Source organism: Amblyraja radiata, chromosome 27, assembly GCF_010909765.2.
Source record: "Amblyraja radiata isolate CabotCenter1 chromosome 27, sAmbRad1.1.pri, whole genome shotgun sequence".
Taxonomy (NCBI): domain Eukaryota; kingdom Metazoa; phylum Chordata; class Chondrichthyes; order Rajiformes; family Rajidae; genus Amblyraja; species Amblyraja radiata.
Genome location: NC_045982.1, coordinates 27,716,395 through 27,742,281, shown reverse-complemented (window position 1 = coordinate 27,742,281; position 25,887 = coordinate 27,716,395). Strand labels below are relative to the sequence as shown.

The window sequence follows — 25,887 nt, the reverse complement described above, 5'->3', positions numbered from 1 at the left end:
GGGACACTGCTGTGCAAACTGCTGCAGTGCCTACATATCAGTTGTCTCCAGCAGGGGTCACTCCACAGCGTCGGGTGACGTTTTACATTCGAAGTTGGGGAAATGGAGCTGAATTGTTGCATCTTGGAGCAGGGTTGGCAGTCCGCAGAAGCCAAGATCTGTGACTGGGAAATCTCCAGGACTGTTGAGGCTTAATGCCAACATTTTCAAATAATTCCCAAAAGAGACATCGAGGAATTCCTTCCACACGATAATCACTAACTGATGACCCTATTGTTTCTGGCAACACTGAACCACTAAATCACCACCAGCCTGGGCTGAACAACAGTTTTACCGAAATTTTGCACCGTATATTGGAACATTGCTAAACCGTTTACTAGACAAACCTATTACAAACATCCTTTTCTCAGAAGGATTCTGCCGTGAATGAGACGCTAAGGGCATTAACATTTGCTTTATTTTTTAACCTTGTTATCCTAGCAAGATAATGGACGGCAAAAACCAAGGGCATAATTACTGCACCTGAAAAATGACTGCAGACATTATTGTGCGACATCTGTGTAACCACAGGCCTATTTCAGACGCCATAACTTTCACATAACACAAGATTGCTTAAAAGCCGTTTCTCTAAAAGGAACTCATTATATGTTCTATCATCCCGACCACCAGAACTTGATTTTCAAGCACTGTACAAATTTGTCATAACACATCTATGGTAGCAGAGTGGAGCTGCTGCCTCGCAGCACCAGAGACCCAGTTTAATCCCAATCACAGGTGCTGTCAGCAGAGTTTGAGTAAGGTTTTTCCCTTCAACCAATTTTCCCCCACATGCCAAAGATGTATTGGTTAACAGGTTAAATAGCCACTGTTAATTGCCTCAAGGGTGTAGGTGGGCAATAGAATCTGGGGGAAGTTGACTGAAGTGTAAAGAGAATTAAATGCAAGATTAATGTAGGATTAATGTAAATGATTGGCTGATGGTCAATACGGACAGTGGGCTAAAGAGGTATTTCTATGCAACCTTGTGAACAATTCCATTTCTATAACTTAAATTCCCTTATCCATCTCCCTGATCTTCCCAATACTGCGGTCAGAGCCATCAGCTGCAGTGTTATCCTCTGAAGCAATTAATCTAATCATTCCTACTCGCCACATTATGCTTAAAAACCATCCCTTTCAACAAGCAGGTTATTCTCCAGCAATTTATCCTGACTTTTTGTTTAATTCTGCACCCATGAGAGAGCAGAGGAAAAGAAAGAGGGGGAGAATAAGGAGGTTAAATTGCTGAGGGAAGAGAAATGGACAGAGCTTGCAGAAGTGGGGCGAGGGGGGTGGGGGCGAGGGAGTAGACTGGGGCTAGTTGTTAGGGAAATGGGGTGGCGGGTGCAAGGAATATGAATTGAGTGGGGCAGCTGGCAGACAAATAGCTCGGAATAAGGTCAGCAAGGGATTGAGTGGGGAGATAGGCAAGGGGGAGTTCGACGAGAACAGTTAGTCAGAATATCCACAACCTTTCACTCACTTAACAATATTTTGGACTTCAGCATATACATTCGAAAAATATTGTTAACTGTTTATCTTCTGCCACCATCACAGACATCAATAAGTGCTAATAAAGGGCATAAAACACCCACTATACTTGGAAGATGGTTTCATAATCAAAGTACAGTAAAAGCTTTTTATAACCAAATTGAATTAGTGATTTTCACTGTAGTTCTAAGATACAACTGACTGATACATTATTATGCCTGTGATAATTATTTGAATGGATTTCATTATTTTAAGTTAAATTTATTAAAATATTTAATAAAATCTTCAGACATTTAGTCATAACATTGGACTGAACCTTCTCCTAATTTCTAACGAATATAGAAAAATACATAATATTCAGCTGATTTAATTTTGTCAGAGACTCACCTCCTCACCCAGCAGGGCCCAGTATTGAGCTGAGATCTGGGTAGGAGTTGTTTTAATGTGACAACAACTATAACATTAAAATGGAGGCACAAGCAACTGCGTATGCTGGAATCTAAATGAAAAGATAAACAGGCTGCTGGAGAAGCTCAGCAGGTCAAGCAGCATCTGAGAAGGGAATGGACAAATGATAACTTGGTTTTGGGACCCTTCAACCATATTCCCACTGTTCCAATCTGCCACCCTTATTTGATTCCATTCTTTAACTTTCTTTCCTATCATCTGCAGCCCTTTGTTGCCCCCACCTATCACCTCCCAGCCTCCTCCATCAGGCTCCATCAGCCACTTAATTCCTTCCCACCTGGATCTGCCCGTCGTTCATCAGTACTTGCCCCCATCCCACCTCTTTATACTGGTTATTTCCCCTGTACTCTTTCGGTCTAGATGAAGGGTCATGACCAGAAACGTCAACTATCCAATCGTCTCCGCAGACGCTGCTAGACCCACTGAGTTCCAGCAGCATGTATTTTTGCTCCAAATTAAAATACAGTAAAACCTCTCAATAATGGACCGCTGTGGTGGTGGGGGTGTAGTCCATCAATGCTTATTGTCCGCTATGACCGAGTGAAGGGCGTAAAGTTTAACCCAAGACCAGGAGGGAGGAAACGTGGCATTGGGAGAGGGGAGGGGCGGAAGGGTTTAAAACAAACGGCAAATTCACAGGCCTGGGGATCCGCAGATCCCACGACCCCAAACGCAGTGTGCCAGGGGGTGGGTCTGGCACTCATGGCGTCTTCATGCTGTTCGCTCTTTCCACTCCAGCAACCAGATGTCACATGGCGTCATCTCATTTGGTCACTGGCAGATGGGGAGGGGGTGGCATGGTGCAACGGGAGCCTCGGTCCACTATAATCAAAATCCGCTATGTAGAGGTCCTTTATCGCAAGGGTTTACCGTGGGCCTCTTACAGGATTGTGGAGTAAAAACATTGCTCAAATCCAAAAAAAAAAAATGCCCCTCAGATGCCATGCTCCTGACAGAACAACATAAATAAAAACAGAGAATGCTAGAAATACACAGGTTAGGCTGCATCCGTGGGACAGAAACAGAGTCAATATTTATCAAAGCTGGAAAGGAGACAAGAGAGGGTGGGGGAGTACATCTCTGATAGTGTAAAACCTGGGTCAGTGAGTGAATGGCAACTGCTAGAACATGGCAAAATAACATAGAACAAAGACGGTTGAAGTTGGAAAATGCAGGAGCACGAAACATCCAGCAGGTCAGACAGGGTATGGTCGCTCACTCAATAGAAGTAAAAACAAAAAGGGAAAAAACAATTTGTTCTGGTCCAACCACATGGAAGCTACAGCCAAAAAGCACACCAACGCCTCGACTTCCTCAAGAGACTAAGGAAGTTCGGCATATCTCCAACAACTCTTACCAACTTCTACAGATGCACTGTATTAAACATCCTATCACGGACGCTGGAATTTTTCAGTCAGTTTGATTGTCAACAGCTTTGACCAAGACCACAAGAAATTGCAAAGTTGTGGATGTACAGACACGGCGAGCCAGGAGATGTTGTTTACCTAGATTTTCAGAAAGCCTTTGATAAGACTGGCTGCTGCTGAAGAAGATGAGAGCCCATGGTATCAAAGGGCAGGTACTTGCATGGATATCAGGTTGGCTGGATGGCAGAAGGATAATAAAGGGAGCCTTTTCTAGTTGGCTGCCAGTGACAAGCGGAGTTCCGCAAGGGTCGGTCTCTTCAGGTTGTATATTAATGATTTGGATGAGGGGATTGAAGGCTTTGTGGCCAAGTTTGCGAATGATATAAAAATAGGTGGAGGGGCTGGTAGTGTAGAGAAAGCAAGGACTCTGCAGATGGACTTGGATAAGTTGGGGGAGTGAGCAGAGAAGTGGCAGATGCAATATAGTGTAGCAAAGTGTGGAGTCATGCATTTTGGTAGTAGGATTAAAGGCGTAGATTATTTTCTGAATGGGGAGAGAAACCAGAAATCTGAGGTGCAAAGGGACTTGGGAGTGCTGGTGCGGGATCCCAAAACGTTAATCTGCATGTTGAATCGGTAGTAAAGAAAGCAAACGCAATGCTAGCATCTAATTTGAGAGGGCTTATATACAAAAACTGGGTTGTAATGCTGAGGCTCTATAAGGCGCATGTCAGGTCGGATTTGGAATATTGTGAGCAATTTTAGGCACCATATCTGAGGAAGGATGTGCTGGCTCGAGAGTGGGTCCAGAGAAGGTTTACAAGAATGATCCCAGGAATGAGTTGGTTAACATATGATGAGCGTTTAACTGCACTGGGCCTGTACTTGCTGGAGTTTAGAAGAATGAGGGAGGACCTCATTGAAACATACATATGTGAATGGCTTGGATAGAGTGGATGTGGAGAGGATGTTTCCACTAGTGGCAGAGTCTAGGACTAGAGGTCATAGCCTCAGAATTAAAGGACCGTGGCGCTCTTTTCGGACGGAGATGAGGAGGAATTTCTTTAGTCAGAGGGTGGTGAATCTATGGAATTATTTGCCACAGAAAGCTGTGGAGGCCAAGTCAGTGGATATAGAGATAGATTCTTGATTAGTACAGAGGTTATGAGGAGAAGGTAGGAGAATGGAGCTAGGAGGGAGATAGATCAGCCATGATTGAATGGCGGCATAGACGATGGGCCGAATGGCCTAATTCTGCTCCTATCACTTATGATCTTGTAATGTAGTCCAGTCTCCCCACCAGTGACCCTATCTACACATTACACTGCCTTGGGAAAACCAGCCAACATAATTAATGACCATTTTCACTCTAATCATTCCCTCTTTCCCCCCTCTTCTGTCAGGAAGATACAATAGCTTCAAAAAACGGACCACCAGATTCAGGAGGCATCTTCCCCTATCATTAGACTACTGATGCTACTCCAATAAGTTAGAGTATAGACCCGATCATCCAACTTACCTCATTGTAGAGTTTGCACTTCTACAACTAATTTTAACATACATACTAATTTTTTTTACTTGGCTTGACTGCTTGGGAGAAGGAAAAAAAAAATCAAGGTTAACTGCAGATCATTTCCAGGAACTGCAAGTTTAATATTCATAAATCTCTTACAAATGGGTAGAGTAATAAAATGGAAGGTACACAAAATTGCTGGGGAAACAGAGTAATAAAATGGTTGTGTTGGTGGGTCTGCATTCCAGAGGCATGGACAAATGATTCCAGAGGCAAGCTCTCATTCCATAATGACAGCTGATGAATCCAAATTTAAGAAATTAAAGAAATGTGCAACAACTGAAGCATTGGACTATTATATTTAAAAAAAACACCTGCCTAATTTATGGCCTTTAGGGAAGTAAATCTGTTGTTATTATCCAGTCTGGTGTATGGATGACTTCACTAATATTGCCAATATTTAACTGCCAATATTATATGTTCCTTGTGCATAAGGATAGGCAATAAATGCAATCATCACATGAGGCTCTACACAGAAAGAGAACCAGAAGTCAGGAGAAAAGCCAGTACTCCCTGAATAATGCTGCAAAGCTTTAGAGGCCTGTGGACTCGGTGGGCCGAGGGGCTTGTTTCCAAGTTGTATCTTTCAATCAACTCCATCAATCAATCCCCTCAGGAAAGAATGAAAATAATAGGGAGGAATATAGAATGTACAACTGAGACTTGAGAGTTCACCAGCTTAGAAAGACACTTGTGTGATCGGCCCCTTACTATACAGCAGCTGAATTTTGAAACTGTACCAAACACATCCACAAGTCCATCAAGTATCAGGCTGATTCCACACGTTTGAATGTGCCTCCACTTCGGACCCAGAGGGGACATAAGGTGTGGAGAGTGTTGCATTGCACATTCTCAGTGGGCACTTGGAGACTGGCTCAGAGTTACAACAGTAGCAGTCAACATGTTAAATCTTCAGGGACAGCAGAGGATTCCAACTCTATTTAACATGATCCTGAGATAATGAATTAACCACTGGACTTCATATAACAGTGGAACTTCAATTTAATTAAGGGGAGGGACACCCTTCGGGTATGAAGCATTTTCCTATTTGTGCCAACACCTTTAATTACTGTCTAGTTAGGGTTGCAAGGGTCGGTTCGGGAGCCCCACAGACATCTTTAAACTCTCAACACAATGCCTCACGACCATATTGAGAGAGAGCACAACACGACCAAATTTATAGCATGAACACAAACAGTTAACAGAAAACTTATTTTCCTTCCACCACTAACTTCACCACCCCTCCCGCAGTGGCCCCTTAGGCATGAAGCGAGTCAAAGAACACCAGAGGTGTGTTAAGCTCCCAATCTTCTGACGCTCAAAAAAGTTAGTGACCTTTCAAAGCAACAAATCCTCGATCGAACAATTCAGTGACTTTTTGTTGGTTTTAATATAATTTTTTTTTAAATAAGTGAACAGTCGCAGGTTCTTATTTCTAAAGACTCTTCTAGTGCCTTGCTGCAGAATCACTAGTGGCTCAACAACAAAAGTAAATGCATTTCAAAAGCTAGCACAACTCACACTGCACGGGAACTGTGGTAACAGCTGGATTAACCGTTTTGCAAGCCTGTCCTCCAAGGTAACAGAAGAAAAATCCTCTTCAGCTAAAGAAATTACTTTTTAAATCAATAAAACAGACTGAGAACTTAAAAGACTTGCGGCACTTACCGGGCAAAGTTTTTCATTGAGTGGAACGTGTGCCCTGGTGAGCAAACACATTGCGAGGAATGACTGCTACAGCCTGCCTGCTAAACCCATTTTAACAGTATCAAGTGAACAGTTCACCTCGACTCTAACTCTCACAGGAAGAGGCCGGCTGTTCGGGACACAAGCCAGTCAAGGACTGAAGGTTTTTTTTTTTTCTGGCAGTAGTGCTGCCAACAAGAGTTACAGTGGATCAGCTCCCTCGGGTTTTCATTTACTGAGGGAAAAGCTGGTTCCACTTAGTTTCTTTAAGTTGCAGGCAGTACACCCAGCAACCGGCGACCGAGTTCGATTCAAACTGCTTGTAAAATTGATGCTTTCTGCATGGATCTGCATGCCGCAAATGTGCAAGGCCATGAAGCAGTTTAAGTGAGTCAGGATGAGATGCAGTTTATTAAAGCACTGATCCTGAGGCCACAACAGACCGTGGCTCAACAGACACATTTTGAGTCTGATTGTGAGACCAATTCCCACTCCACTGACTTGCGCACAAAACTTATGAGCACATTGCACTGTTGCAAGACAGCACCAGATCTGTTAGCCACATCAATCTTTGGGACATAATGTCTCCAGGTTTGACCCGACAACTATGGATAGTGTAAAGCTGAGTAGTCAGACATGAGTATATCAATAAGCAATTTGCTCAGCAATTTACAGAACACTCCGAGACTCACTATTAAGTCCAAGAACAGAATGATGCATGGATATCTAACTACCAGCAAGTTCCTGACTCTTATGCTACATGCTGAAGTTTGGAAAACCCTGCTGGTCACACTGACAGTTCCCTCCAGACCCACTAATTGGCTCTCTCGGCCCTCCTGCATAACCTAGTCAACAATGCTGCACCGTTTGAAAAGCTACCTTTCCAAACTGGTCACTCAAGGTGACTTAAACAATCGTTTGGCACTATTTCAATTAATAACAAGGTAATAATCGGAGTAAGGGATGTCTACCGGCAAAGACCCAAGTAAGCTCAGGCTAAGTAATCACAACCCAGAGAAAGTGCAATACATTACCAATCGTCTGAGAGGTGAGTGTGTTTTCAACTGGATGACTGGTGATGCTGCCACTGAAATACACTGTGCTAACAGCAAAGTCTGCAGTTCATCTAGGGTTACCCCAGCTGCACCAAACTCACACGTCCAAACATAGTTGTTTGCTGTGTGGAAATCTGCTCATGTGCCCCATAATACAATTGTAAATCACACTGCACTAAATCTTCCTGGGCTGCATACCACTTTGGGTTGGCCCGAAACCTCAACAGAAATTACTTTTGTGCAATAAACTCAGATCTATTGACCAAAATAGTGTGAATACCTGCAGTGCCCTCCATAATGTTTGGGACAAAGACCCGTCATTTAATTATTTGCCTCCCTACTCCACAATTTGAGATTTGTAAAAGAAAAAATCACATGTGGTCAAAGTGCACATTGTCAGATTTTATTAAAGGCCATTTTTATACATTTTGGTTTCACCATGTAGAAATTACACTACAAGATGCACTGGTTAGCCGCAAAAATAGGTTGGCCAGGTTACAGTTTGCCAAGAAATACTTAAAAGTGCAACCACAGTTCTGGAAAAAGGTCTTGTGGACAGATGAGATGCGGTGAAACACGGTGGTGGGGGTGTTATGGCCTGGGCATGTATGGCTGCTGAAGGTACTAGCTCACTTATCTTCATTGATGATACAACTGCTGATGGTAGTAGCATGATGAATTCTGAAGTGTATAGACACATCCTATCTGCTCAAGTTCAAACAAATGTCTCAAAACCCATTGGCCAGTGGTTCATTCTACAGCAAGACAATGATCCTAAACATACTGCTAAAGCCACAAAGGAGTTTTTCAAAGCTAAAAAATTGTCAATTCTTGAGTGGCCATGTCAATCACCCGATCTGAACCCAATTGAGCATGCCGTTTCTATGCTGAAGAGAAAACTGAAGGGGACTAGCCCCCAAAACAAGCATAAACTAAAGATGGCTGCATTACAGGCCTGGCAGAGAATCACCAGAGAAGACACTCAGCAACTGGCGATGTCCACGAATTGCAGATTTCAAGCAGTCATTGCTTGCAAAGGATATGCAACAAAATACTAAACATGACTACTTTCATTTACATGACATTGCTGTGTACAAAACATTATGGTGCCCTGAAATGGGGGGGGACTATGTATAAACACTGCTGTCATTTCTACATAGTGAAACCAAAATGTATAAAGATGGCCTTTATTAAAATCTGACAATGTGCACTTTAACCACATGTGATTTTTTAAAATTCCAAATCTCAAATTGTGGAGTACAGAGGGAAATAAATAAAGGATGGGTCTTTGTACCAAACATTGTGGAGGGCACTGTATCTGGCAGCTCAGTCAGTAAATCCACTCCCACTACGCTACTCATATAGGTAAAACCTATAGATTCCGGAAATCTCACACAAGACAGGAAATGCTTAGCAGGTGAAGGCAGCAGGTGAGAAACAACAAGATCAATGTTTCAGGTTAATGACCTGAAACATTAATCATTATGACACTGCCCAATACAAACCAAGCAGGTTCCTGTGCTAACTCTCAGTTTGTGCTGAATTGGCTGATTTCACTCACAAAAATGTGACCGGCAAAGGCACCATTTAGAAAATTATGGTGTAGGTACTGCACTTAGTGATTTTTCTGACCTTCATAGGCTCACATAATCACCATCCAACAGGCCTCCTTAAAACGATAGTTGGTGCTAACATCCATGTCAGCTAACAGAGTGCAGGTCAATATATTGTGGAATTGTCCTGCCAAACACCAGGCAGGATGTCAGAGAAGATTAGTAAATGAAAGGTGGTCAGGCGCTAATCTTTATTCTGTCGTCTTCAACATTGGTGTTTAGAGACAAGTCAGATTGAAAGGATGTCTCTATTGGTTTGAAAGGCATCACGTCAGAATGGACAGCCTGGTAAAGTCATTGCATCTACAGAAGAGGATGGGAGCATGGCTAGTGGGCTGTTTAACTGTGGGAATAATTAAACCGCACACAAGAGGATCTAGAGCTGGTAGAAGGCAGTCTTTTAAAAAAGTGAAACAGAACAGGATATGGCGGCTGAAATGCCCCTTAAGAGTGAGGATGCCATGGTTACAGGGGCATAGACTTGTTTAAAATAAATATATTGTCACCTCCTAAAATAGCAGGCCACAGAATTGTACATAACCTTAAATCTACTATGGTCTTTTTCAGGACAAGTTAAAACAAATAAAGAAATTACAATCTAATCTAATGTCAGTACAAGTGACTTAAAGTACATATTGCTGTAAAAAAAAAATGTGATATAGTAATGGAGGCCCTATGGAGAGAAAAATCTACTATGGTCTCTTTCAGAACAATTTTAAAAATACAGAAATTACAATCTAATTACGACATAAATTTATCTTTGTGTGTGTGATCTGGCCAACATATAAACCAGGCGCACAAACTGATGTGGACCAGGAAGCCACACAGTTATATTACACGCGTGTGGTTCAAAATGATGACCTACCACCATGCCCTTGGGGAATCTATGACAAGGCAACTTAGCTTGCATAAAATCAAGATTAATTCCATTGGTAAAGAGACAACTAATGAGGAAAATATAAAATTCCACAATAATGGAATAGGAAACTTCTTCTCAAGTCTTACAACTATCATTGTAATTCTAATTTTAAACAGTACGATGCCTGGTTACATAATTAGATTATATGCAATGATATAAAAACAGAAATTATTCCTTGGCAGACTACTGGATCTCCCGGTTCCTAACCACTTAAACTCCCCTTACCATTCCCATATTGACCTTTCAGTCCTGGGCCTCCACCGTTGCCAGAGCAAGGCGGCATGTAGCTTGGAGGCACAGCATCTCAAATTTCACTTGGACAGCTTACAAGCCTACAAGCCTACAGCATACAAGGTATGAACATTGAATTTCCAATTTTAGGTCATTTCTACAAATACCTCTCCCCCCACCACCTCTCCACTAAAGGTTAGTTAACTAGTTCTACAGTTCACAACTATGTATACCTCTTGGGCTCACACCCGCCCCTAGACAACAGTCAGCCTATCAGGGAACCTCCTTGCCTGAGGCCAGTTGCTTGCCAGAAGAGGTATCTAAGGCAGGTACCAATACAACACTGAAAATACATTTGGACAGGTACATGGATTGAAATGGATTAAAGGGATATGAGCCATACATGGGCAGTGGGATTCGTTGAAATGGGGACATCTTGGTCAACGTGCGCAATTTGGACCGATGGGCCCGTTTCATGTTGTATGACTCTATGGGGTCAAGCAAATCACCTGCAAATCAGAGTACATTTTGCAGGGTAGGTGTAAGGTGACTCTAGGATCAACTCTATTCCTCTATAACCGTTCCAGACATAGTGAAAACATAGAATTTGCTCTATTTTCTACCAACCGTTATATGAAGCCCTGATTACACTTCAATGTTCGAGGAACAAAGCCATTTAGCTGCTCAGATTTGTTCCACCACTTGATGCGATCATGGCTGTATGGTCTTGGTGCCTGATCAAGCCTAAAGCCCAAAGTCTGGGACCTTTTTGGGATGTTGGGTGAACAATGCCATGCCTGTCTGGCTCAGTATTTTATCCAGGTCAAGGTGACCTGTTTGTTACTGGCATGTAGTTTTAAAAATAAATTATGTTTTATGGCTCAGGTTGTGTTGGATCAGAAAAGGAACCAAGTGATCGTGTTTAGGTCATGCCAGCTTTAATTATACCCTGACAGGCCCCAGGTGCCTAATCTGTAAACTACTACACCTACTCCTTCTGAAATCACCCATTATTCTTACTCTGCCCCTTTCTACATTGTTCGTTTCTGAACCTGGTCAGCAAATTGCTTTAACTTCCATGAATTTTTAGACTATGCACTGTCTTCGATTTTCTAATGCCCTTTCCTACTTTTGTATGGTATCCTAAAAATTAGCTCATCCACTAAAAAGTATTATTTTCCGGCCTAAAATAGGTGGCTTGACATTTGCCTAGGTTAAAAGCCACGAGCCTCAAAATTTCCCATTCACTCAATATATAAAGTATTCTTTTGTAATAGTTAGCTTATAATGCAGATTATCTGTGCCACTGGGAGGTGTGACTTCAGTTTTATTTCATATCAAATCAATTATAAATACAGCAACACAGCCCTCCGATCACAGATGATGACAGCTCGATCACCTCCTGCCAACTGGCACATATGTCCCTACTCCCAACCTTGTCATTTTCTTCGCCAGGTCAATATATTGCTTTTATTTCCATGAATTTCAACTTTGGTTAAGTCTCTTCTTGATTTATATAATGCTTTTGGAAGTCTACACAAATAGACATTCCCCTTTTCACTATTTTAGTCACCTCTTCAATTAGGCTTGTCAAACATAATCCACCATGAAATCCATGTGGCTCTCTATAAAAATGATTTTTTTAGAGCATCAGTCAATAATTTTATACCCAGTAGTCACCGAGTGATCCAGTTTGGAATCAGGCCCTTCAGCCCAACGTGCCCATCTACACTAGTCCCATCTGCCTGTGTGACCCATATCCTTCTAAACCTATCCTATGTACCTGTCCAAATGTTTTTTTAAATATTGTGAATTAAAAAAAATACGTCAGTAACTTCCTGAAATTATGTTAGACCACCATACAATAGTTCTGTGGGGTTTTTTCTGGTTCCTCTCTTGCCTTCCTTAATTAAAAGCAACAAAATACTACTTTTCATTCTAATGGACTGGTTTCCAATTAAGATAACTTTGGATGTGAATAATTCGGACAACTGAAATGTTTTAACCTACTTTCTTTAGTAATGGAATTAAATCAACCTGGTCATAGTGACTTGCTTAAAATAAAAACAAAGTGCGAGAGTAACACAGGCAGCATTGTTGGAGGACACGGACAGTCGACGTTTCAGGTTTGAAACGTTGCCTCCCCAAGCAGTCTGAAAGTGGTCCCAAGTTCTTCAATCCATAGTTTGAAGAAATGTCCCAACCAGAAACGTTGCCTATCCATGTCCTCCATAGATGCTGTCTGACCAGCAGTTACTCCAGCACCATGTTTTTTTTTAAACCAGCATCTGCAGTTCCTTGTATCTCCATAGTGACATGCTATTCTTCAATGCCACGGTTTTTTTCACTATGTAATTTACCCATGCTAATTTTGGTGAACGTCTCCCCTGAATTCTATCTAGTTTTCTCTGATAAACGTTAAGCCATATGACGCCAAGTATCACATTTGACTGCCATTTGTTTATTTTCCATTTAGTTTTGTCTACACCATTTATAAGGGGGCAATTTTGCTTCGAATATGATAGTAAAATATTTTAAATTGATTTTAATGTTGGTTGTAAGTTTATTTTGATCCTCTCTTTCACAATCTCTTATAGTTTGATTTAGTCAGCTTTTCTTTGGTGCATCTCTCAGTTGTTGGATCTCTGCAAACCTTTGCCTTTAAAAAAAACAAAACTTTTTAATGTGGTATTACATCTTTGGTTGTTCACTTTCCTTGGTGTCAAGAGTTCTTGTTCCTCAAGGCATGTATAGTGTGTTTATAACTGTCTTTTTTTCAATATTTACTATTTGCTGTTCTGTGGTTTTATCCCTAGCACTGGTGTGGAAGACAAGCACACCTAAACCTAGAATTTTAATAATAATATGATCATGTTCAATAATAACATTGAACATGATCATATAGCCATTGATACCTGATAAATATTCACACACCATTTAGCTACAGCTATCTCATTACTCATTATGGTCTGTTCCATTGTCTGATATAGGATATGTTGTTGCAGGAAATCCTGAGCACATACCAAGATTTACTAGCTTTCTGAAATGACACCCCCCACTACAACTCCCCACCGTTTCCTACATGCGTGTTTAATATTTGCCATAAATAAATTCTGCCGTGTGTAGGCGCTTCCAGGAAATCTTATAAACAGCTCTCACTAGTTTCAAATATATTTCTTTCTCTTACTTCTACCTATACAGTTCTCCACTGCCTGCTCACCATGCTCCATATTCTCAGTCATCAATAAACAGTTGCTAACCATTATAACTTATTTCCTAATCCCATACCAATGGTACAGCTCCCCCTGCCAAAGGACTCCAATGTTCCCAATCTGCTCATCCAAATGCCAATTTGCAAGTGGCTCAGTTAATTACGCCACACTTCATAACTCCACGCCCAGCACTAAAAGTTAATTACCCGCACCCTCCGCCAAACAACCATTTACCGGTGCTGGGAAGGAACCTTGCATAATCTCACAATCACAGTATTTTACAACAAATCAAGTATTATCGTAATTGACAGTGAAACAGGAACTAGGAGCAAGGCCCGTTAGCGCTGTTCCACCATACAATGATCATGGCTGATCATTCACTTCAGTACTCTGCTTCCTCCTTTTCCCCATATCCATTGAACATTGTAACATCTGCCTCTTCCTTGAACATATTAATAATGCATGTTGCCTTCTTTGGCAGAGTAGGTTTTCCACACTTCGGATGAAGACATTTCTCTGGATCTAGATCTTAAATACCCCATTTTTTATGATTGGGGCCCCTGGTTCTGGACTCCCCAGCTGTCGGGACGTACTCCCTACATTTATACTATATGGTCCTACTGGAAGCTTATAGATTTCTATGATCTCCCAGTTGTTCTTCTAGACTCCCCAGAATCATAATGCCAGTTATAACTTTGGAAGGACAAAAATCAGTTTATACATGGTAACTTCCCACTAGCAGCAGTGACATAAACAGCCAAACAATTAGTTGCAAATTTATCAGTTGGGCAACACTTAGAATCTGCTTTGGACAATGCCGTAGGATCTTTTAAATCAACCTGGGACATGGTCTTGGTTTAATGTCACTTCAGAAAGATGGGATGATGCAGTTTAACACTCGATTGCCAGATCAGGCTGGGTTTGACACTCAAATTCTATAAAGTAAAAAATGAACATCTCTAGCACTGAGACTGACACTGACACTTTATGAAGGGCTTACAGTGCCTGGTTTAAAATGCAAAGAAACCAGAGACAGAATGGCCAGTGTCTTTAGAGATTCTCAGTGACAACATTGGTTTGCCTCCTTTGATCCACTTTTATCATCTTTTCATCTCTAGCCTTTGTCCACAATCTGCCAATCAAATACCCCCCCCCCCACCCCCCAATACTTGTATCCAACTATCACAGAGTCTGAAGAAGGGTTCCGACCCAAAAAGCAGCCTTTACATATCTTCTAGAGATGCCGGCTGACCCACTGAGTTACTCCAGCACTTTGTGTTCTACCCAGGATTCCAGCATCTGCATTTTGCTTGTGGATAATCACTGCATAACAGTGGTTTGTTAGATTTTAATTCATGAATATTAAACACCTTATCTATACAAGGTAACAAGGAGGTTCTAAATATCACCAAGAGCATGAAATCATAATGTAATCATCTGAAGAAATTCTCTCACCTGTACTTCCGTTTTCTTGAGTGAGACCGTGAACGAGAACGTGTGCGAGATCTAGTAAAAGATCGGGATCGGGACCGAGAGCGGGACCTTGAGTGGGATGATTGCGACCTGGACTTTGAACCTGCTGGCTTCGACATCTCTCAAACGTGGAAATGGCAAAGTGATCACCTCCCTTCGAACCTATCAATAAGATAGAAACATTTAAGAAAAATGCCAGAGGAAAGTGGTTCAAAAATACTAGAGACCTAAATTGCATGAGTGAGTAAGTAAAGGAATGTTAGTGAAATACAGTGAAGAAACAACACCTCAGAACCCATAGACGGTATTCTGTCCATCAATGCACATCAAGCCTACTTGGATTATTATACTTTTAAAATGTTGTAAATTTAAAAAAAAAAAACACCAGTTTTTATTTTGATTGCAGGGAGAAGAGCAATGTACTCCGAGTTCCTGTTGTATCAGGGCTTCCAGTGGGAACTGTACATGTGAAGAGATAGGGAGAGCCTGTATGGAGTTGGGTTTCTAGATCCTAGCCAGAACTGGGAAAGAGCTGAAACAGAGGTGACAATTCCTGCTTCCATCTTCCAAGAGTATTCCTTAAACCAGGATTTTGTCTGGTACAAGAGGATGGGGCAAAGAGCTGCGGAAAGTGAAAGCAGACCCAGAGCCTATCTTGCTATTCGGAGTGTGCAACACTACTTTCTTTTGACGGGCAACATATTGTTAATACCAAAATCCTGATTCAATACTGCTCTAACAGTCTGCCTCAGATGGTGAGTTTCTGCCCAGCAAGGTATACAGTAACAAACTGGTAACAATAGCTACACTCTCACACTTGCTGTTCCTGAACTACTGGTTCCACTTGCGTGCTGGGATAAAGAGTTCTGAAAATAAGCTCTCACTGGATAAACCCATTGTCACAGCTAAGTTAGCCAACTATAGTGATATATAGCGGATATATAAAAGTATATGCTGACCTGTGTAAGAGGGCAATGCCAAGCAAACAACAACCAAAATACTGGAAATAAAAACAGAAGACGTGGAACCATACAGCATGTCAGGAGGCATTTATGGAAAGAGAAGTAGAATCAACAGTCCAGGTAGGAGACCTTTCATCAGTTTCCCTTTCGACAGACACCCCCTTACCAGCCGAATGCTTCCAGTTTTTTAGTGCTTCGATCCTTGCACAGGAGCTTGCACGTTTGAAATTATACTGGAAACACTATACGCCAACATTATCTCAGGACAGCAAGAGACAGACTTAATTTCTCTTGCTGCTGGCTTTTTTTTTAATAAAAAAAAAGTTTGAATGTTAGAAATGAACAAGTTAAGTTTCAGCCGATATGTGAGAGGGAAGACAAGAGGGAAGTTTGCATTGCGCTTTAATGGAACAATGTAGCAGGCTGAGCAGAGAACACTCTATTTATACCTCTCAGACAGATCAGCTATGATTAATTAACAAGCTTTCATCACACTATTTTAGTGGACAGCAACAGCATGTGCCTGTCACCCTGCCAACCCAAGTTTCTACTGTGTCATAGTTGTTCCCCCTGCTCTCTCCAACTACCCACTTTGTCACTTAAAACACAATCTTCTCACTTTTCCACTTCTGGTTTCTCCCCGCTGCAGTATTAGCAGTATCTTCAGTTTTTATTGCAAAATGACCACATAGTAGTAAAACTATGCCATCAGAAAAACAGCAATTTTGGGTCACATGTTTAATGAAGGCAGAGTGCTCATTATTTAACCACATTGTGAACAGCAAACACAAATGTACCAGTAAATCTCTCTCTCATAACTGGAAATAGCACCAGAGGTCCTGGATGGCAGTAATAAAGAGGTGTATTGTAATAGTTTATCAGTCCTGATGAAAGGTTATCAAACTGAAATGTCAACTCTGTTTTTCTCTCCTGACCAAGCTACTTCCCGCATTTTGTTTTAGCTTAAATGTTTAGCATTTGCAGTTATTCAATTTCCTTTGCACACATAGATGACACAGAGACACATTTGGTAATTCTGTATGTAGTACCAAACATTTTCGTTCAGCATCTATTAAACTTCCATTTGAGGGAGTGTTACACTGCTCCGCCCAAGATCTCTTGAATTTCAGACAAAAATGGTTGTGTCATTGCAGGAAACAGAGTTTGAGAGGACTTTTTATAAAAAACCAGCAAGTGTGCCAAGATCAGGAACCATTTGGAGCGCTACGAGCAATGAGTAGGGAGAAGAAATGGTTTGATAGGATTTTGAAAGACTGAAACATGAAAGCCAAGTGGCCTCTCACTGCTGCATTGTTTGTTCTTCAAAGAAATCACGCCGGCTCAATGTGTTCATTAAAGAACTCCAAATAAACCTCCAATTAATGCTCTTATTGAAAGTACCTTGACAGCATTTTTTGTAATATTTATTTGGGATATTATTTTTTTTCCACGTAGAAATCATTCTATCAACACTTAATTTTAATTAACAAAACATATAACACTAGTCATATATACTTTTTTGAAACTGACACACGATGAACAAAATTTAGTTGTACTCTGTTAACGGAGTAACAGGAGTTTTGAACTTTGAGGTTTCATTTACAACCAGAGGAGAATTACTTTCTCAGGGAGTAGGCTAAAAATAATTTGTGCCCAGCAATTCCATTCCAGTTATTAATTAAACATCTCCAAGTCACAGTCTTTAGCCAAGTAAGCTAAAGCAGTCTTTACCGATTGCCGACTTGTGAGATGAGAAAACAAAGCACTCTCCACATAAATCTTCTCAGAAGAAAACAAAGGTTAATTACTGGGGGGAGGGAGGGGACAGCAAACGCGATTTGAAAACTTTTGCTATTTCCCCAAAGTCTAAATTCCTAACATCTCCACCTGGTAAATCATTTCAGACTGTCATTAATTGTATGCCCAGAACTGTGCCTGTGATTTGCTGTGTTTATTTTTGTCTGTCTGCATTGACACCATGCCACAGTCCGAAGCTTCAGAATTATCTCCAGAATATAGGCAAGAGGAATTCTGACAATGAGATCCTTGGAACTGAGATATGGCCTCAACATCACTTCTCGCTTCTTAATTTGGAGCTTTGGGGTGTGGAATGTGGTACAGAAGAAAAAGTGAGAGGGAGGAGTGGACCAAAGAGAATGAGAGAGAGCATGAGAGAACAAGCTGATGTATTCAAAGGTGTACAGAGGGATTTAAATTCGGAGCATGGAATCAGGCCCAACTCACCCATGTCGGCAAATTGGATTTGGAAGAAGTGGGCATAAAGAACAGGAGGGAAAGATCAAGGTAGGAGAAAGGGGGAATCCAAGATAAAATGGGAGAAAGAAAATGCTAAAACTAAAGAGACAGATGACAGTTCCTGACTCCTAGTATGATTTAAAGATAGTCTGGAAATAGGCCATTCGGCCCACCAAGTCCACACCAACATTCAATCACCATTTACACTATTTCTATATACCCCACTTTCACATCCATTCCCCACACACTAAGGGCAATGTACAGAGACCATTTGACTTACAAACTGCATGTCTTTGGAAAGTGGGAGGAAACCAGAACACCCAGAGGAAACCCACATGGACACAGGGAGAACGTGTGACCAAACACCACACAGGCAGCACCTCAGGGCAGGATCAAACCCGGTTCTCTGGCGTCGTGAGGATGCAGCTCTACCAGCTGCACTATTTTTTTTGAGAGAACATTAAAGGTTGATTGCACAAGATTCTCATTCCATTATACGAACTTAGCCTCCCAGCAGAGTAACTTGATACATTCATGCAAATCTTCAGGCTTGCATGTAATAGGTATGACAGTTTAATATAATCTGTTTAAGAGTATGTTGACTTTGTCTGTACTGCGGCAGACTGTTAATGAAGCCACTCTGAACAGCTTCTACTCAAGCACTGAGCAGACTGCGCAGTAATAAGAAATTGAATCAACGTATTACTGAGGTCTCTTTGCTGAGAGACCAAATAGTGCACAACATCGGCACCAGATAACAGTAAAGGATGAGCACATCCACATCTCCACACCTGTCTAATAACAACCAAAACAAGTACACTGTACTAGTAGGTAGAAACCTCAAGTTAATTTTCCTCCAGTATATTGATTTTCAGAACTTGCATTAATATCACACTTTCCATCTTCAGGATCCCTCAAGCACTTTGAATCTATCATTTTCTCCACTGCAATCACTGGTGTACAGGGAAGAACAGTAAACCCACAAAATGCAAGCATCACACAAATCTGTCTGTTTTGGAAATCCTGGTTGAGGGATAAAATTACCGGGGTGTCTGGTCAACAGAGAAAGCACTACACCCACTACGACAGAGGGCAGTTGTCACCTTTACTGGCACCGACAAAGCCCATGGGAGATTTCACATAGCTGTCAGAGATGATTAACTGCATAGGATGATGGAGTTCTCTCAGGGACGAACACATGCAGCATTCATGACAGTACCTTGCATGGCAATTCATTAAAACAAGAAAAGGGGACTAATTTTTCAAATTTCAGTAAAGTATTCGGGTATTTAAAAAAAAAACTGTACATAAATGACCTGAATATTGGTATAGCGGGCAATGCAGCTTTAATTTCTACAAATGATACAAACATTAATGCAATAGAAAAATTAGTAAATCAGGAGAGTACAGAAATCTGTAGAATAGAAGGCATATTTTGACTAAAGTAAGCTTTAACAGTACATGACTGAAAAACAGAGCAAGACTAGCATTGTAATGGAGGGGACTCAAAGCAGCAATTATGGTGCAGTGTAACGTGTTTTTAAGACCTGAAGGGCAAATTGTAAGAATTTAAAAAGCATGTGTCTAGGATTAGAATATCATGGTCCAATGCGATTCATTTTCAACAGATAAATGGAACAGGAAAATGCTTTGGAATTTGACTATAATGTTGTACAAGCTGCGGTTTTCTCTACATCCAACAGGGAGAACTCCATAGACAAAGTATTACTTCAGGAGCTATGGGAAAAGAGTAATTTTCTATTCTAGTAGCTGGCTAGTTTGAGGAGATGAATGACTGCCGTCATTGCCACAGTAATTGTGAAAAATGTTGGCCAAGGCCCTGGAAGAACAATTGACTTCACAAGTCTGTGGCACTGTTCAGCGAGATGATAGCAGAACCAATCTTGGCTCCAACTCCAAAAATCCTGACCAGTAACATGATTTGCCCAATCCCTCTCCAGATGCTGATGATACTGGTTGTCTTTGAAGCAGATCAAATCTGCTTCAAAGATCCCTTCAATAGTGGGGAAGTGAGTACCTGTGATGGACCAGACAGCATCCACCACTCTGTAATCTCTTTCGTTCCTGGGCGTTCACATCTTTAGGTCACATCTACTCATACTGTCTTTACACACCAAATATGTCATCCCAGGCTCCAGTGTAATGTCTTTGCATTCTCCTATTTGCTTCTGCAAATCTAAATATGCTACAACTACTGGTACTCTTTATCCACCCTGTTTGTAATATCCTAGTAGAACTCTACATAATTATCAAACATGATTTCTCTTTCATAGACATGTTGACTCTGCTTGATTACCTTAAGATTTTCCAAATCTCTTGCCATACCCTTTTAGTCGTAGATTCTCATATTTTCCCAATGAAAGATGTTAATCGAAACTTCTTACAATTTTACGCTTACCATCTTCCTCTTGAAGAGCGGTGCTACATTTGCAGTTTTCCTCTCCTTTATAATCTCTCCAAAATCCAGATTACAATCAAAGCATCTACTATCTCTGCTGCCATGTCCGTTAAAACCATGGATGCAAGTAATTAGGTCCAGATTTTAGCCCCATTAGTTTCACTCGTTGCACTAGCTCCATTCTTGAAGAAACCTCACTCTCACCAGTATTCAAAGAGAAACCCTATATTTGCAGTGGGCACCTCCATTGCCTCCCTGCTTGTTCTTTTCTGCATTGGGAGCCTTCCTATCCCCCTGCCTACACACACACTAGCTGTGGTGTGACCTCCTTTTCAGATTTACAAAGTCATCAGTCTCAGAGGCACCATGGTAACTCCTGCCACTGTTCCAGCTTTAAAACCGGGCCTGAGCTGCTACAGATGAAGACAATTCCTGCACTTGTGGCTGCCTAGGAAATTGGAAACATCCATGATGTTCCTCATGGCACTGGATTTACATTCCACTAGGCTGAGTGCCTGTCATTCTGTAACTTTACAACTTATAATTTATAAAGAAATCAGACAATAGAAAATACTCACCAACCAGGTCCCTGTCTCCAGTCAATAGCACCTCTGAACTGATACAATTCCAAAACACTGCACCACTGTGTTCCCATCTCTTTCAAACTACTCGGGCTCACTTCAATTTCTACTGCATCGTCTCAGTTAACATCTCAATTATGACCTGCATTTTAATCGCATTTTTAAGGTTGTAAAATGATGCAATACACTCTGCATCTATGAAATAAGAAAGTATCAGCATAGATGACCTGACATTTTGCCGAAAGCTGAAGTTTTAAGGAATGAAATGTTATTCACTTTCAGGCTGACTGCTGACGAGGCCAGAGTTGATTTCCCTGCCCTGAGAAACAGAGGAAGTCGGGACGTTTAAGAGGGGAATCCCTGTTTTGGGCTCCTGCAGCAGAAATAGAACTGACTAAATAGGAAGCCACAAGAGGGCAGAATTGAAGAAAAGCAAAGGTCGTCAAGGAGTGTAGGGCTGCAGGGGGTGAAACTGCGTAAGGAATGAACGTAACAATTTTTTAAATGGAAGCATTGCCAGATTGTGAGCTACTACAGATCAGATCGAGATGAGCGAACATCTTGTTCAGAAAACAGAATACCAACCCCGAGAACTGTACTGCCATAGCATATTGATCAAATATATTCTGTTTAAATCCCCAGGTCCACGTTGACTAAGATATAACAGTGCTACTAGAGCACCACAAAGCATTTGAAACCTACAGCAGCGTTAAAAATCAAATGCTTTAATTGCAGCCAACACTAGGAGCTCTGGCCAACATAGAGATAATAAATACCGAGCGAAGGACATTTGTATTGCTGAGCTGCTATTTGAGACAGATTTCAACATTTTGGCTCTTAGTCTCCAAAATGTTGATCCCACTTTAAAAAAAAATCAGGGTAACTGGAGTGAGACAGAGGAAGTGGAAGGAACTTGCAGAGCAAGAAAGAGATCTTGATTAAAATTATAGTTAAAGGACAATAAATCTGTCCACAGCACCTCATTGATGGCTACCAGTCTTCTGTTGGTTCAGCTGTCATGCTCTGATTGGTGGCTTAGCTGTTCTTTCCAATCTGTTCCCCAACTATATCAGTACATGTCCTGTCGAATAATTTTTTCCAGTATACATGACAAGTTAATCTCTACGTTTCAGGGGGTCATAGTCAGTTCCTGCTACGACAAGTGAACTTGACTACAAAGAACCAAGCACATTTCTGTTTGCATTTGTTGCTGACTGACAGAGTGGATCAGCCTGTGACAACAGCAGTGTGATACAGCATAACAGAATTTCAAGGTCAAGGAAATATCTCCACATTTGTTGATAATTAATAAAAAAGAGATATTGTACGGCCAAAGTAAAGAATATGCAAGCTTATGCAAGAATGGAGACATATGGAAATTATATTCACAAAGCAGCCTGCACAGCTTTAGGATGCCCCCGAAGGAAAATAATGAAATCCACTGATCTACAGAGGTGCAGTTGTTTATTTTGAAGACTAATACACTGGCCAAATTTTAAGCAACTAAGTCACACAAACAGGAATGGGATGAATGACCAGACATGTATTTTTTAATGGTCTTCGCTGTGGAGGAATGTTGACCATGTCCAGACCCGATTTTAAATTATTGCATTGACCCAGTCACCTGAGCGAATAATTTCTTTATCTTCCTCACCTTGGAAACTTTATCTTACTTTTTTGTTCCATAAGAAACAATCCTGTAATACCATAAGAAACAGGAACAGAAGCTATTCAGCTCCAGGGAAACAACATTACAGTATTTATCCTTTAAAATTACTTACTACGTCTCAATAAAATCGCTTCTCATTCTTCTAATTACAGATCCAGCCTGTTTAAACGTTTCTCAAGACAATCGTTCCATACATGGGATCATCCTCATGAACCTCCCCTGAATTTTCATGTACAAGGGTTGAAAATTGTATACAGTACTATAGATGGAGATTCACTAGTGCCTTGTTCAGCTGTAGTAAGACATTCCTACCTTTATATGCCAAACACCTCAAAATAAAAACCAACAATATATTAGCCTCCCTGATTACAATCTGCATCTATAATGTTAGCTTTGTTTTTTGAATCTGCCTGGTCCATCATGGGCACAGACCTCCTCTCCATCAAAATCATCTGCAAGAAGCTTGAAGTCCCACATCACAAGGTTGAGGAATAGCTTACCCACCATCGCGGAGCTGGCCGAGTTCGGAGCGGGAGGAGCGGTGGTGGCGCGCGGCTGCGGCCCGGCCCCGGGGATTCGGAGGCTTACCGCAGATCTGGTAGACAGTAACACCGGGTGCCCGCGGGTCCCTGCTGGGAGACCGCTTTTCGGGGCTTCCGCAACGGCGACTTCTCCCGCCCGAGTTGCGGGGTTGAGGATGACCTGGAGTGGGGCCTTACATCGCCCGGCGCGGCTATAAATGACCGCGGGACTTGTTAGCGCACGCCGGGGGCTCCAACGCCAAGACCCGGAGCAGGGCCTTGCATCACCCGGCGCGGCTTTATAATTGCCGCGGGACTTATTTACCATTGCCCGCCGGGGGCTTTGACTCTGACATCGGGAGGAGAACGAGGAGTGCAGGGGAGAGATAAGACTTTGCCTTCCATCACAGTGAGGAGATTCACTGTGATGGATGTTTGTGTAAATTGTGTTGCGTCTTGGTTCTTCTTCTTGTTTGTATGACTGCAGAAACCAAATTTTGTTTGAACCTCTGGGTTCAAATGACAACAAATACATTGTATTGTATTGTAGCTGCTTTCCTTAAAATATCAGGTCCTTGAACCAACCCACATAACCCAACCTTGACAACCGAACACCCAGGCTCCGCTTCTTTCTTGCACTACTATCGACTTGTTTATTTTTAACTTGCACCTACATCTTGTTTTTTGGCAGATTTCCTTCTTTTAGAATTTAGTGTAATGTATAACTTATGTGTTTGTATTACTTGAGACTGAGTTCTCCTTGCTCCCCCACCCCCAATCATGAATGTAGAGTAAACCTTAGACATTGACAGGTATGACTGTAAAGAAAAAACACAAGACTATTTGCAAGATGTGCTGAGTGCAAGTGAGGCGTATTCCTACTTGGAGTAACGATAAGGCAGCACAGTGATGCAGCTAGTAGAATCATTGCCCCGCAGACCAGAGATATGGGTTCAATCCTGAATATGATTGTTGTCTACATGGAGCCTGCACCTTCTCCTTGTGACCATGCGGGTTTCCACCATGTGCTCTAATTTCCTTCCACGTCGCAATGACATGCACTTACTAAAGTTAATTGGCCACTGTAAATCACCAATAGTACGTAATGGCTGATAGAATTTGGGAGGAATTGAGAACATGGAGAAAAAAAGTGGAATTAATATTGGATTAGTGTAAATGAATGGCTAATGGTTGGTGTCTACTTGGTGAGCCAAAGGGCCCAGATCCTTACTGTATGTTTCTACGAGTTTATTTCAACATAATAAAATGCAGCTAGAAAAAACAACCTGATTGATTTGAATCTTTGACAGACTGTGAGGATACTGGGGCAGGGAAGAGTCGGGTGGAGAATGTACCAGCGATTGATGCAGAAAGAATTGTTATATATAGAATCCTGCCTAAATAAGAAGGGTGACATGCAATGCTAGAGTGACTGAGGGTGCACAGTTTCGAAACACAAAGCTATATGGGGGAGATTACCAAGGATGCTGTTCATGATCACAATGTCGTGAAGCTTGCACAGCAGAATGAATGGATGTGGGGGGGGGGGGGGGGGGGGGGGGGGAGAGAGAGTAAGTTGGCTTACAAGCACTAGACATAAGGACCATAATCTGCAAATTGAAAACTGTCACAACTGAGGTGCTGGACTGTCAACTCTTAACCAAATTCAAGCGGATATCAGAAATAAATGCAGCAGGGAACCAATAAATATGTCAGCTCGCACTGGGCGAAGAGAATGAAGTAAAAACAGTCAACTCACAATGTAACATTGACGATAGCAATGACTAATTGGCACGTGTCTCCTGGGATGAAAAAGTTATTGAATAGATTAGTTTATTGTCACATACACCCGGGTGCAATGAAATTCATTGATCACAACGAAACAACAATACCACGATGATTCAAAAAAGGGTGCGGCAAAGATGTAGTACAATCTATAATAGTGCAAAAAAAACAAAAAAACAACAGTGCAATACCATAATAACCAAATGAGGCTGAGTTAAGAGTAAAGGGTCCCACTTACGCAATTTTTTCGCCGACTGCCAGCACTTGTCATAATCGTGGCAGGTCGCCAAAAACATGTTGAAAATCTAACGGCGACCAGAAATAGGTACGACTCTTTGGGCGACTACTCATGACCATACAGGCGTCAGCCCGCAACATGTCTGTATGGTCATGAGTAGTCGCCCAAAGAGTCGTACCTTTATCTGGTCGCCGCTGGATTTTCAACATTTTGACATTTTTCGGCGACCTGCTGCGACTATTACAGGTGTCGGCAAGTCGCCGAAAAAAATCGCATGTGGGACAGGCCCGTAAGAGTACATGGCAGCACCTCTGAGTGGGGAAGAAGCT

General features: G+C 41.6%; 1 protein-coding gene across 8 annotated transcripts in view; it reads right to left on the bottom strand.

Moving 5' to 3' along the window:
- Positions 1 to 25,887, bottom strand: part of thrap3 (thyroid hormone receptor associated protein 3) — a 113,690-nt gene that overhangs the window by 27,678 nt on the left and 60,125 nt on the right. For 7 of the 8 annotated variants that reach the window (XM_033045446.1, XM_033045452.1, XM_033045450.1 and 4 more), the window contains one exon: positions 15,110 to 15,289. In XM_033045446.1, coding sequence (XP_032901337.1) covers positions 15,110 to 15,246 — 137 coding nt within the window. In that variant the 5' untranslated portion in view covers positions 15,247 to 15,289. Of the gene's footprint in view, positions 1 to 6,606; positions 6,788 to 15,109; positions 15,290 to 25,887 lie in introns of those variants that run through there. The other variant, XM_033045451.1, reaches the window with a different exon arrangement.